The 14,227-nt window shown below is 41.8% G+C and overlaps 1 protein-coding gene across 1 annotated transcript in view; it reads right to left on the bottom strand.

Moving 5' to 3' along the window:
- Nucleotides 1–12,628, bottom strand: part of prps1b (phosphoribosyl pyrophosphate synthetase 1B) — a 35,026-nt gene extending 22,398 nt beyond the window's left edge. The window contains exon 1 of the mRNA XM_084331652.1: nt 12,344–12,628. Coding sequence (XP_084187778.1) covers nt 12,344–12,465 — 122 coding nt within the window. The 5' untranslated portion in view covers nt 12,466–12,628. The remainder of the gene's footprint in view (nt 1–12,343) is intronic.
- Nucleotides 12,629–14,227: the final 1,599 nt, after the last annotated feature.

Genomic DNA, 14,227 nt, shown 5'->3' with positions numbered 1-14,227 from the left:
TGAGAGGAGTGCGTGTGTAATGTATTGTGTGTCTAGTCTGATCATCATCTCCTGCAGGGGAACAATGTTTTCAATGTCCAAAATTTGCTATGGGATCATCATGTTATGATGTTGTCTGGAACCCTGAGAAGCCACTCTCACACATTTTTTTTTTTTTTTTTAATGACTAATCGACGCAACAATTTCTCGTCGACGATTTTTTATAATCGACGTCGTCGATTATGTCGACTAATCGTTGCAGCCCTAGATGTTACATTTTTGCGTTATGGATGTTACACATCTGAAATAGACAAAAAACACTATCAAAAATAGGGCTTTACCCACATGTGTTTAACTTCAGTGGACCATTTTGAGGGTCAAACCAGTCTGGATTCATTCATGTTGTAGTCTGAAAAAATTGCAGGAAATGCTACTTCCGGTTTTGCACTCAAACAGGAAGTGAACCAGAAGTAATGTTGCACTATTTTATTAGGTTATTAAATATACATACAAATTCATTCATCAACAACAATAATGTTACAACATTAGATTTCCAAGTTAACATCCAAATTCCTTAACAACAAACATGTTAAAACATTAAAATGAAAGTTGAATAAACATCCAAATTCATCATCAATCAACAACAAACATTAATCAACAACAAACATGATGTTAAAGGGAGAGGTATGAGGAGAGAGTAGGCTACGTGTCCCTTCAAAACCCAGCTGAGACGATGGTTGGAGCTAAACCAAACCTGCACACACCTCTAACCCTGCTAGACTAGGGATCAGTTAGAGTAGGCTAAAACAGGTTAGGGCTGTTATGTTAGATGCCAACTGATTTTATTTTACCTACTGTAACTTTGTGTTTATTTTAATCATGACTGTATATAATGCGCTTGTTTTTACCCCATAACCTGATTCTTTCCAGTCCACTATGTAGCCATGCTACTTCTGGCAGGGGGACCACCAATGGAAATTAGCCTATGTCTATAATTGGGTACATTTACACCTGATGTAAGTTTATTTGAGTGTCATTAACCTGCCGTTATGTGGCAGTGAAAAGGGTTAACCTTCTGTGTATTGTCGCAGTGATAGGGTTAACCGTTTTGTAGTGCAGCAGTGAAAGGGTTAATGTAACGTGCAGCGTTTCCGTTAGCCGGTAATTACCGGTATTTGACCGGCAAAATCTGTTGAAGTCCGACATATTTAATCTCTCCGGTCTTAATGTCCGGTGAAAATAATTCCCTGAGTCTAAGCACAATTTGATTATTTGAATTGTATTAAAATAGGCTAAAATTAAATAGCCTATGCTATGAACGAAACAATCATTACATTTGTTTCATCGTTGCTTCACCAAGCAGGTATAATAATGTTGTCAGCGAGAGCTTAGTGCTGGGTTTTGCGAGTGCATGTGTAGCTGCAGAGCCGGAGCAGCAGCGGCCATTACAGCGGCCATTGCAGTACTCCAATTTAGCCATTGGCAATTCAATGTTGGGTGGGGGGGCGCTGCTGTGCGGTCCCCAGATAGAGCCAGAAAAGAGCCAATAACAGCTGAATCTGCTGCTCTGCATCGACATACTCTCGCAAATAAGTCGTTGGGAGGTGGAGAGAGAGTCGTCACGCAAACCCACGATAATGTTGCCGTCTCTCTCTGCCAAATTTCTCAGTTCTTCGCTTGATATAATTAATACAAATGTCCAATATAACGGAATTCGTTAGCTCATAAAAATGTGATTATAACAGACTGCTGTTTATTATTGTCGGGCGACTGCCCACAGACACCTATTTGATTTAAAGTCGGCAGCAGCATGGAGTCTCGGGACTTATTTTATTTGGAATATAATGGCTTTATACGCAAAAGTAGCCTAGTTTTAAGTCAAAATATTATAAATCTACATGCCTTGATGTCATTCTTTTGTTTTGTTGTCATTCTTTTGCCTATCAATTGTTTTTAAGCTCAATAAACTCTGACCGGAATTTCTCTCATTTGACCGGTAGATTGAAATCTACCTACCGGACACTGAGGCCGGCAACAATTTTTTCTAACGGAAACCCTGGTACCGTGTCCCACTTGAACAAATAAATAAAAATCAAGTCCACTTCACTCTGCCTGGACTGGTTCAGAGAAATGGTATATCCCTCTATTATCCATGTGAGGATTGAGATGTTCAAGAATCTGATCAAAACTGACCCAGGACTTGTCCTCTTTGGTTGGAAGTGCAAAGACCAGGCCCGGTTTTTTTTTTTTTTTTTTTTTTTTTTTTTATTAAATTTCAGCCCCCGTCTTGTCTTGCTGGGTGACCAATCCTACAAATTGCCTGTTAGTTTTGTTTGTCTCAAACTCAACGAGGAGACAATCCCCTGTCTTGATGGTAGGTGGTGTGCACGAGACAGCTGGGGGTCTAGACGGCTGTTGACAAGAGAGAGGTGGTCTTGTCAGAGGAGACAGGTGGTCTGGCCAATTCAGATGAGGAGAAAAAAGTGTGAAAGTATGATGTATCAGCGGTGGAGTACATCTTGTGTTTGATATTCCCCTATGATAAAACCTCGATGTGATGCACTCCCTGTGTGCCATGAAGGGTGGGGACATCTGCCTCCAGCTCCTGTTTCTCACTGAAGCTCTTGATCTCCTCAGGTGTCACTTTGTGTAGGAGCCAAAGCTACATATTTAGGTTATTGTATTATATGAATGTTTAATATTGATTGGATTTAGATAAGTCATTGAACCGTTGTATTTGTCATAATGGAACATTCTAGAGCATTTGTGATGTCACAGTATGTCATGGTCGAGCATTCTAGAGCATTTATGATGATGGCATAGCCGAACATTCTAGTACATTGAACATTCTAGAACGTTTGTGGTGATGTCATAGTCAAACATTCTAGAACATAGAACATTCTAGAACCTTGGCGATGTCACAGTATGCCGTCATGATAGAACGTTCTGGAACATTCGTGATGTCACCGTATGATATCATAACCGAACATTCTAGAACATTTGTGTCTCTATAGCCCACGATTCTCTCGCTCTGGCAGTGTAGCTTGAACAGGACTGAACGGATGGACTCAACAACCAAGACTGACGCCTGCATTTCTCAACCAAGGTGCCAAGCCTTCCGGTTTGCTGGGGAAAGAGCCGGCAAGTGGATTTACGGCTTTCCAGTGTAGAGGAATTTTCATGTGTCGAGTCGGCGGTGATTTTGGAGACTGGGAAAATACAGTTTTCTTACCTTGTAGTAGTGACTTGAATATTTAGGAAAATAGATTTAGGACCACTTCTGTAAAGAAAGACTTCGCTGTGGAAGAGAAATAAACCATTTGGATATCTTCGTTTTACACTGGAGCGGCTGTGGACATTACTTTTCTTTATCAACGAACGTACTACTCATGAGTAAGTAATTTAACCAGTAGAGTGGAACGTCGGCCCTCATACTTCGTCAACAGATATGTTTGGGGCACCTCTGCCCAGCGACTCAGGTGAAGTCGGCAGCAGTGTTGACAACTGCCGCCTGTCGGCTGACCACGGCTGTGCTGACTGCTCGCTTGACCGTGCCTCCTACTCAAGTCGACGGCTCCCTTGCCATGGCTGGTGGCAAAAAGGTGCCACTCAACGTGGAGGTTGGGGAACATTTCCCGGAAACTTGACGAAAAAAAGACCCACAAAAATGTGTTCTTGAACTGGGAGGCAGCTCCATCACTGAATATGTGCAGAACTGTGTCATGTGTGGATGTTTCCTCCTGATGTTTTCAACAATCTTTCCCATGAAGGTTGCCACAGCCTTCTTGTCGTGGTCCAGGCTGTCACTCACCACCACATAGGACAAGGGGTCGGCGTCAGACCAGGCAACGGAGGTGAAGATGGAGATTTGCTTCCGATTCCAGTGGGCAGACTGGATCTCATCCTGGTACGCTGGCGTGTAGTTCTCAGCAAAGTCCACTTGCAGAACCATGCAGGGAACAAACTTAACTTTTTGACTTAGCAGCCATTTGGCTGGTAGATTTAAAAAACTACCAGCCATGCAAATTTTTTACCAGCCAAAAATTATAAATAGCTTTTTAGTATATCGCCATGTGTTATTATTACTATATAATACTCTCATATGCTATTTTCAATTAATATCATAAACAACATAAGGAATATTAGCATAATTTTTAGTGGACTGAAGGAATGAGTCAGCGTTAATAGTTTTAAATGCAAATAATTTATTGAAACATAGAAGTGGGGTCGGGACACACACACTGTTTCAACTCACCACCCCTGCATCATATTGTAGTCTGTCTTCAAACTTCCACTCCTCTCTAAACTTTTTTATATTTGAATATCATCAACATTATCTGTCCATCCTCAGTAATCCTCAGTTTACTATAATATACTCCTGTCCTGAGTCCTGACTAGTGACTTCATCGTCTTTCCAAAAACGCACGCACACACAGGGAAGGGGAGAGTGCCCCCCCATTTCCCTTCCCCCAGTCCACACTGTGTCTGCTGTTCTCTATGGCTCTGCGCCTCTGATCAGGATTAGCTTGTTAGCTTACGCTAACGTTGTAGTGATTGTAATGGTACATAAACGTTCATTTCTGGCGATGTGGGCATAAAGGAATGGCGACGGTGCAAAGCATGTAGATGCATTTGACCCGTTGTGAGAAGAAAAAAAACACCAGTCTTATTTCGGGTCGTGTAGGCGCACTGCTGTGTTAACGCTGCCCTGCTTTCAGAAGCACGGACTGGGCGGATATCATATGACTCGCGGAGTTGCTGCAGGGTTTTTCAAAATAAGAGTATCATATGAACCTGAACGTTGCTAGCTGCCGGAGCGATAGATATGACTGGAGCTGCGCTTGGGGCGGAAATGAGACCCGCACAGGATTTTCAAAATAAGAGTATCGATATGAACTACACGCCAGGTGGCGGGCAGACCTCACATTTTTACACGCCAAACCTTAAAGGGGAACTCCACTTTTTTTGGAAATTAGCTTATTTAACATCTTCCCTGGAGTTAGACAAGAAGATGCATACCTTTTTTGTCTCTGTGCGTGCATTTTAGCTTTGGGAATAGACGCTACGTTAGCATAGCTTAGCTTCATCACTGGAAGTGAGGCAGGACAGTAGCCTTACAGTGCCTTACAGTGTATTGCAAGGTCTGACATTGACCAAACTTGATATGCATGCCCTTGGTGGGCTCTAGGTCAACTCCTGAAAAGGGGGTCAATGTCAGACCTTGCAATCAAAAGTTAGGGGCGCACTGAAATTATGGCAAGGGTTATTAGCCCCCTAACTTTTGATTGCAAAGTCTGACATTGACCCCCTTTTCAGGAGTTGACCTAGAGCCCACCAAGGTCATGCATATCAAGTTTGGTCAATGTCAGACCTTGCAATACACTGTAAGGCACTGTAAGGCTACTGTCCTGCCTCACTTCCAGTGATGAAGCTAAGCTATGCTAACGGAGCGTCTATTCCCAAAGCTAAAATGCACGCACAGAGACAAAAAAGGTATGCATCTTCTTGTCTAACTCCAGGGAAGATGTTAAATAAGCTAATTTCCAAAAAAAGTGGAGTTCCCCTTTAAATCTACAGGCCATTGGCGCTTGGTTATTTTGTTCCCTGGAACCATGGAATCTCAATCGCCTTCTTCTCCTCAAATGCAGCACTTCGTTTCCTTTTTATGAAGCAGTGCTTCAGAAATTGTGGTGCACTGCTCGTGAGACGACGAAGTACATCTCCTAGTACCCCAGTCTTCTGGACCTTCATTTGCACTCCACAGACCGTCTCCCAGGCATACCAGGTGGTCTTCCGTTTTTTCCCCTCATCTGGTATGTGGTCCACAATACTGTTCCGGAACAGTTTTGCATCTCTGTACTCCTCGCAAGTGTTCAGCATACATTGTGGCTCATCAGCGCTGCAAAACACGGAACTGACCAATTCTGTCGAACTCTTAAACACTTTGCGAGGAACATGGCGCCGCACACATTCCAGGAGAAGGGTAGTGTTTTCATGGTACCTACACAGACACATGTTCCTTGGAGTTTCTGAACAGAGACAGACATGAGGTGGCCGGAGTTCAGCAAACTTGGATTTGCCAATTACAATGTCGGGATTGTCCTCCTTAAAACAGCGGTAAGCCTCCATAAGGGACATGGACATGTGGCGTTTCTGAACCTCTGCTTGACTCCTTCTCTTATGGTCACTGCATCCTTCATTCCTGGGGCCTGTCTTGAAATGTCGTCCCTGGAATAATACTAATTTACTTTCCGTTTGGTTTCATTTGGGGTTTCTGTGTTTTTTGGGGTGGGTTTCTTGTCACGATACTCTGCAAAACAATAACAAATACACATGTAGGCTGAGCAGACGCGAGGGGGAGATGGCCGACATCAGCCAATTAGCAGTAGGCTAACGTGGACACTGCTCTGCCTAGACCAACAATGTGTGAAAAAGTTGTGTCTGGAAATATGTTGGATTTTAATCAAACAAGGAGTCATAAAATCCCCTCATACCACCCAGCACCCTCCCAGATCCCCTCATATCACCCAGCACCCCCCAGATCCCCTCATACTACCCAGATCCCCTCATACCACCCAGTACCCCTCATACCACCCAGTACCCCCCCAGATCCCCTCATACCACCCAGTACCCCCCAGATCCCCTCATACCCCCCAGATCCCCTCATACCACCCAGTACCCCCCAGAACCCCTCATACCACCCAGTACCCCCCAGATCCCCTCATGCCACCCAGTGCCCTCTTCCAGATCCCCTCATACCACCCAGTACCATCCCAGATCCCCTCATACCAGGGTTAGAAATAAAAAAAAAAAAAAATCAAGGGCTTTTTTTGCCCCCCTTAATTGCTTTTCGGGGGCTTTTTTTTGTATTTCGGGGGCACAAAATTTTTATAATGAAAATTAACATAAAGATTATAAAACATTCTTGACACTTTTTTTTACAGTCTTCGTCCCTATGTTTGATAACGTAATGTTAATGTCTCCATATATAGGGCTCTACGCTAACCTTTTTCCCAAGGAGCACATGTGCTCCTAAATAAAATGTTAATAAATAAAATCTAAATACAAATTTAGGAGCACACAGAAATTTAGGAGCACAGTGACAATTGTTCAAGTAACACACACACACGCACACACACACACGATGTGTGACATCATGGCTTGGTTTCATGTTTTGAGGTACCTTCAATTATCTGTAAATAATACATACATACTCTAAATAGATTAAATATTATTGTCCCTGAGTGAGGGCAAGTTGTGTTGTTGTCTTGATATAATAACCGGTTGCCTCTGGATCAATGAATGTCTAATATTGAATAATATTATTAGATATTTTATTTTTAACATCCCTAATTCCAACAGTCAAGAGGCTTGTTTCAAATTGATGAAAAACCCCACACACGCAACGTTTGTGAGTATAGGCTCTGGCCAGATCGATCAATGAAATACGTTGCGCGCTCAGCGCTGTGGAATGAAGGAAATGCGCATCGGGATCGGATTTGGATGTTATTCTTTTGGAGTTGTGTTACAAATGGAATGGTCTTTCCCCGCCGAACACAAGTTACTTAACGTTACACAGGTCGCGCTATGCAGATGCTTAGCTTGCTAACGTTAAGATAGCAGTGTAATGCTTGATGAGAGCAGAGCGCTCTCTCTGTGTTCGCAGCACCTCTCAAGTGCCTGTAACACGAAGCGGGCCCCGCCTCCCTCCTACTTGGAACAAACATTCCACCCAAAAACTGAATTTCAGTCCAGTTTCAATCTGAACTATTAACAGCGGAGCTGTTTTGTAATCTTCACAATCACTCGTCTGTCTCGCACACTGCAAGTAAATGATTTTTCCGGTTTGCACACACACATATTATTAGGGGCAATACGAGGGAAATGCTCGCACTGTAGAGCATATATATAATTATATATATAATTAGTAAACTGTCGGGGGCTTTTTTGCCCCCCTTAACTGATTTTCGAGGGCATTTGGTCAATTTTCGAGGGCATTTTGCCCCAAGCCCCCGTTAATTTCTAACCCTGCCTCATACCACCCAGTACCATCCCAGATCCCCTCATACCACCCAGTACACGCTCCCAGATCCCCTCATATCACCCCAGTACCCTCCCAGATCCCCTCATACCACCCAGTACCCTCCCAGATCCCCTCATACCACAGTACTCCCTCCCCCAGTCCATCAGAGACTCCCCTACACTCTCCACCTTCAAAGCTCGCCTCAAAACCCACCTGTTCTCCCTTGCCTTCAACCCCCCCCCACCCTTAAACCCCCCCCCTCCCCTCCAACCTGATTGATGTCTGTGTCCAGTCTTTTTTGTGCCATCAGGCTGTCTCCTAGAGCCATATGAAATCCGTTTTATTTTTTTCCAAATTCCATTTTATTTTTTTCCAAATTCCGTTTTTTCCGTTTTAATATTTCAGAATTCTGTATTTTGCTTTGTACGCTCATTTTACCATCAGAAATAGTGTCTAATAAGTGGGAATGAATAAATGTCCACAATTTAATAAGATATAACAGTCCATTTAATAGGGCTGTCTTAAATACTTCGAAGCTTCGTTCGATGGGCATGGGATTCGAATATGAAAATAAAATTTGATTAAAAAAAAAAAAAAAAATTATATATATTTTTGCAAAATCAACTCTGCCTCCCTTTGTTAACTACAACAAGCAATGCCGTTTGTTATTTAAGATGAGGTCGGACTCGGCACCGACAGATTTGTGTTCATTATGCTGCTTTTATAAAGCCTCAAATGACGGATTTCATGAAAGCAAAGTGTTTTGTTTGTCTAAGATTTTAAAAGGTTTAAACTTTACAGCACTGACAAAGTTGAACAAAGTGCTGTACAAGTCCCACAACATAAAAAAGTAAACATTTTTTTTTTTTTTTTTTTATAGTTGATTCCATTTTTATTGCTCAATTCCGCGATTCCGTGATCGTGGATTCCATATGGCTCTACTGTCTCCCCTGTTCCCCCCATGGTCTCATGTTCCTTTTGTTTTTGTTTCTTTGCTTTCGTTTCTTTGTTTGTACTCTTGCTCCCGACTACTGTCAGCGACTTCGGGTTATTGAGAAGCGCTATATAAATTAAATTAATTATTATTATTATTTATTAGTACCCTCCCAGATCACCTCATACCACCCAGTACCCTCCCAGATCCCCTCATACCGTCTGTAGTGTGGTAGTGAAAGGTGAACCTTATGTAGTGTGGTAGTGGAAGGGTTAAGAGCTAACGCACCGTAGCACTCAGGAGACGGATGAGACACCAGAGAACTTGTGTGAGTCGCCGCTTTCGGCAGGGAGTTGGGTTAATATACAGGGAACAAGAGAGGGGTCCTGCTGAATCAGTGATCAACTACCAAAACGTTTAGGTTAGGTTGAACTAGAAAAAACTGTTTTTTCCCTTTGATGCTTCCAACACCTGGAAAGCCCTCCAACCGACTCTTTGTGCATTTAAAAGTATGATCTCCCACCACTGTGTGTCGACTTGAAGATCTTTTTATTGTTTATTCTCATTTTGTTGTGCCTATGTATGAATTTGCTGATAAACTATGTCTTGTTTTGTAAGCTCGTTGTCGCTGTAAATGAGGTTAAACTCAGTGTCTTACGAGTTGAAAATAAAGGTTTGAAATTTAATTAAATGAAGGTACACTTAGAGATTGTCAGTCTCAAATCAGTGATCAACTACCAAAACGTTTAGCGGTGTACAATTAGACACTGTAGTCTCAAATCAGTGATCAACTACCAAAACGTTTAGGTGTTCAATTAGACACGGCAGTCTCAAATCAGTGATCGACAACTACCAAAACGTTTAGCGGTGTACAATTAGACATGTCAGTCTCAAATCAGTGATCAACTATCAAAACGTTTAGGTGTACAATTAGACACGGTAGTCTCAAATCAGTGATCAACTACCAAACCGTTTAGGTGTACAATTAGACACGTCAGTCTCAAATCAGTGATCAACTACCAAAACGTTTAGGTGTAGGCCCTACAATTAGACATATCAGTCTCAGATCAGTACGGTAAACGTTAACACTTTGAGTGCCAAGGACGCGTTTTGTCGCTAGTTCATGCTGAATGCCACCAACGCTATAGCGTTTGTTTGTCGTATTTTATTTATTAGCGATTTGAATTCATATTTCAATCAATCGAGCCTCACGCTAGCGCTGCACTCTCTGAGCTCCATTGGGAAAATACCGCCCCCTATCGTCTCTCTGGATGGTACTGCACCCAGGGACCGAAACTAAAGCCTGCCGCCCGCCAGGGGCGGGCTGTTTTTACCTTTGGCGCATGACACTTAGAGGGCTGCCCGCCGTGTGGCGTGTAGACGTGTAGTTCATAACTTCATAACGATACTCTTGTGCGAGTACAGATTATAGCCGCTCGTCTTTTTTTTCTCCGCCGCAAGATCGTTAAAAAACTACAAGTCCCACATCGCACTAGGTCCAATCACAGTAGAGTGACGTGACTGGTTTCATGAGAAAAAAAGCAAATGACCAATCGGAAGCTATCTGGCTTGTTTACTTCATCTGCTCTAGTCTATATCGGACCTCCAAGAGCTAACGTTACTGTTTAAACAATGACCCAGTCAACTATTCACTTTTAGTTTAATACATGACGAGGCATTGTCTAACGGTATCTAGCTGGCTAGCTACTGATAGCTGCTGATATCAACAAATGCTCCAGCAATAGTCTACTCGAGTGCATAATACCTCCGGTCCCTCGTTAGCTAGCTTAGCTAGCTCACGTTGATCCATATGTCCCAGTAAACTAAATTGTCTTAACGTTATCTACCGGGCTAGCAGTAGCTACAGATAGCTCCTGATATCAATGTCTTATAACATTGATTGAATGCGTATTCTAGCTGAGGGCATGTTGAATGTGATTTGACAAAAGAACGGTAACGTTATAAATAGGTCCAGCTGCATCGCCGGAGAATCCTTGCATGCTGAATGTAGGGTCTAGCTGAATATAGGGTCTAGCTGCAGGGCCGGAGAATCCTTGCTGGAGCTGGAGACTACTCAAGTATACACACAGACAGTGGAGCTGTTTGCAGATAGCAAGCATTTTGACTTATTGCGTGGTGGCGATGTCTCGCAGATAATACAACTACAAGTATGATTATATAATATATATTTTATTTCAAATTTTTTTTTATATAAAATATATATATATTTTTTTTTAATCAAAAAATTTGGCAGGTAAGAAATATGCTTGGCGGGTAGACTCTTCCCATCTACCCGCCACTGGCCGGTGAGTCAAAAAGTTAATTTCGCTCCCTGACTGCACCCCATTGGATTAGACTGATGGGGGGGGGTCCAGCCTCCTCATTTTACTTCTCCGGTGAGGCATCTGAAGAGACCCAAGTGATCGCCGTGCCGGAAAACGCACGGAATACATATTTACAGTACCCAATGCTGAATCAATAAACACGATCGATATTTGGAATTGGCCATCAGGAATTGGAATAATCTTTTTGGAGAACATCTGATCTGAGGTAAGCAATTTATTTTACCAGTCTTGGGGTAATCGGATCTATTTTCACAGAGATATCAGCTTGTGCCCCATGTGTGTGTGTGCGATCAGGAAATGAGAATATATTTTTCAGATCGCTTCTCTAGCGTGCATAAGTACACATATACTATCGATAATCTAGCATTTATTTGAAAACTATTCATAAATAGGCCGAAAAATGACAACGTTTGTGTATTCAAGAATATTCCAGTAAATGCCATTTATCACGGAATCTATATATATTTTCCTGAAAAACGAGGGCTTTTCAAAATGCTATAAAACGGAAATGAACAGATTAAAAAAACAATCCTTTTAATCCGTTTCGACAATGAATGAATGAATGAAAACTTTATTTAACAGATTGCAGAATGGGTACAATACAGTACAGCTCAATACATACAATTGTTAAGGGGATGCAGACCTGAAAAATACGTTTGTCTTGTTTCCATCAGGGTCCCCTTGTTGACTGCAAACAAGTCATTGATAAGCGACGGGCAGATTAGACACATAGCCATAATTTAAGACAGAGATTATGCGTTCACAACGCTATCATTGAAGTGGGTGGGTGGCATTCAACCATGTTTTTACCATGTTAACAAGTGGCAACCAAAGTGTTAATGAAGTTCTAAGCGGGTTTCTCTCAATTCCAACGGGGCAGGATATGTAGTCCCATGTGTCCTCCCTGCCACGCGTGGACCACAAGTACCAAGAACCCCTGCGCATCAATTTCACTCTTGACACCACGTTTATTGTTAATTTCACGTAACACATTCGGCACGACTCGTTTAATTGTCGCAATAAACACTTTTCAAAAAATATCCACGTCATCCAAAAACTCACCATGTTTCTTGGTTGCTGAATTTCTTGGTAACAACCTTCGCCAGCTCGAGTCCCAGGCGGTCGGCTATTTTCTGAGACAAGTCCGGATGCGAGCTACCGCTGAATATCTTAATATTCGGCATTTTAACGTCTTCCAGGGCGTCGTTCAGCAACAGCTGGCCAGTTGCACAAAACAACCGTCGGTGTTGAATGATCGATAGGCTCCAGGGAGGTATTGGAAGTCGATCAGTAACTGATGGCTACTCTCCTAGCGAGCTAAACGCGATTCCTACCTATCCACCATTATGTCCCTCAGTGTAGTACGCGACGCATGCGCTGTCTTCCCGGTGGTGGCGCGCACGCTTGTGTTTTTGGACGTGACTACGTCATTGTCCCACGTGACATACCCCATGCTAGCATCTACCATCCGTGAAGCTGAATGATGTTACTGTTATGTCCTCTGTGTGAATCTGTCAAGTCTCTAGAACATGTACTGTTGTCTGTTCTTGTGGTTTTCTGGAGGTTTATGTATATTTGTAAATAATATACAACAAACAATTGACAAACTGTTTAAAGGTAGACTCTGTAATGCCGCCAAACAGCAACTGTTTGAATAATTTATAAACGTCCATTAAATGGCTACAAACTAAAGTCTATAGTAGCCTGTGTGTCAATATATTTACAATACCATTGAATGGGGTATTATAATGTTTGCATTTTTGCCTGGGGCCTGTGATGAAAAATGCATTCTATTGAAAACGCTCGTTTGAAAGAAAAAGCTCCCTCACTGTCGTTGAGTGTTCTAAATTTGGCAATGTTTTGTATCATATTCACATGGGGAATTAACTTTCAGGTGAAGTTATCTTCACTAAGAACTCATAGACATAGACTATACCTAACCCGGTCAACTTGTATAGTGTACCACATACAACGTCATTGCAACATGCTCTGACAGTTTTGTTTTATCTTCAATACACTTTATTGCTCTTAAAACACGGGTTACTTTGTACATAGACAGAGGACCACAGTGAAGACAAGATCATTGTTAAGTAAATAAGGAAAAAAATGAACAAGTGCATAAAGAAACAATGGAATAAGCCATGACAACGTGTCCATTGTGTGAATGAAACACAGAGACATATCCACACAGTCTGATGAAGCAACTGAACAATGAAGACCAGTCGACCACAGAAAGTATGTTCATGTCAACATGTCCAGGGGTGGATGGGAGAACGGTGCCTGATATTTCTGTTTATAAAAATAAACATGTCCCATGCTTTACACTCATAATATACTCTTTAAAATATATGTTTTGCTATTAGTCTCTATGTTACATTACTACTATAAATAATTACCTTACACACATGTTTTCTTTTTGTTTTTACAAAATAGTGAAGAGTTTGGATAAATCATCCCATCACAAGTATTGGATGTTTTAAAAGTATTTCTCAGGCTCACACATATTTTTGTCTTACCATTATTTACATTTTCCAGTGTAGAATAATACATCTCCATATAGAATAACCATTGCAAAACATTGTCATAGTATCGTCACTGTGGGCTTTTGTGTGTGTTCCTTCCACGTTAAAACTGAAAATAATCTGTACAAACAGTATCATCGCCTTCAGTGGTACTTTGAAACATTTATGCTCCTTGACTGAAAGTCCAGCAAGTATAATGACAATCATGCAGACCACAGTACAGTCAAACAATGGTGTGAGGTCATTGAAAAGGAAACAGCAAGGGAGCTACACTGTAAAAAATAGTCTAAACACCAATACTTAGTTGGTAACAAGCTGATAACCTGCCTTTAATTTTTTAGAGGGGCACTTCACCAAAAACAATGCTGATTTATTTTGCACATAATCTTACACACATTCAAAAATTCTTAACAGTTTTGCACAC

Source organism: Notolepis coatsorum (assembly GCF_963971535.1).
Source record: "Notolepis coatsorum genome assembly, chromosome: 16".
NCBI classification, from domain to species: Eukaryota; Metazoa; Chordata; class Actinopteri; order Aulopiformes; family Paralepididae; genus Notolepis; species Notolepis coatsorum.
Note: the sequence above shows the minus strand (reverse complement) of the source record. Positions and strands in the feature narration are given on the sequence as shown.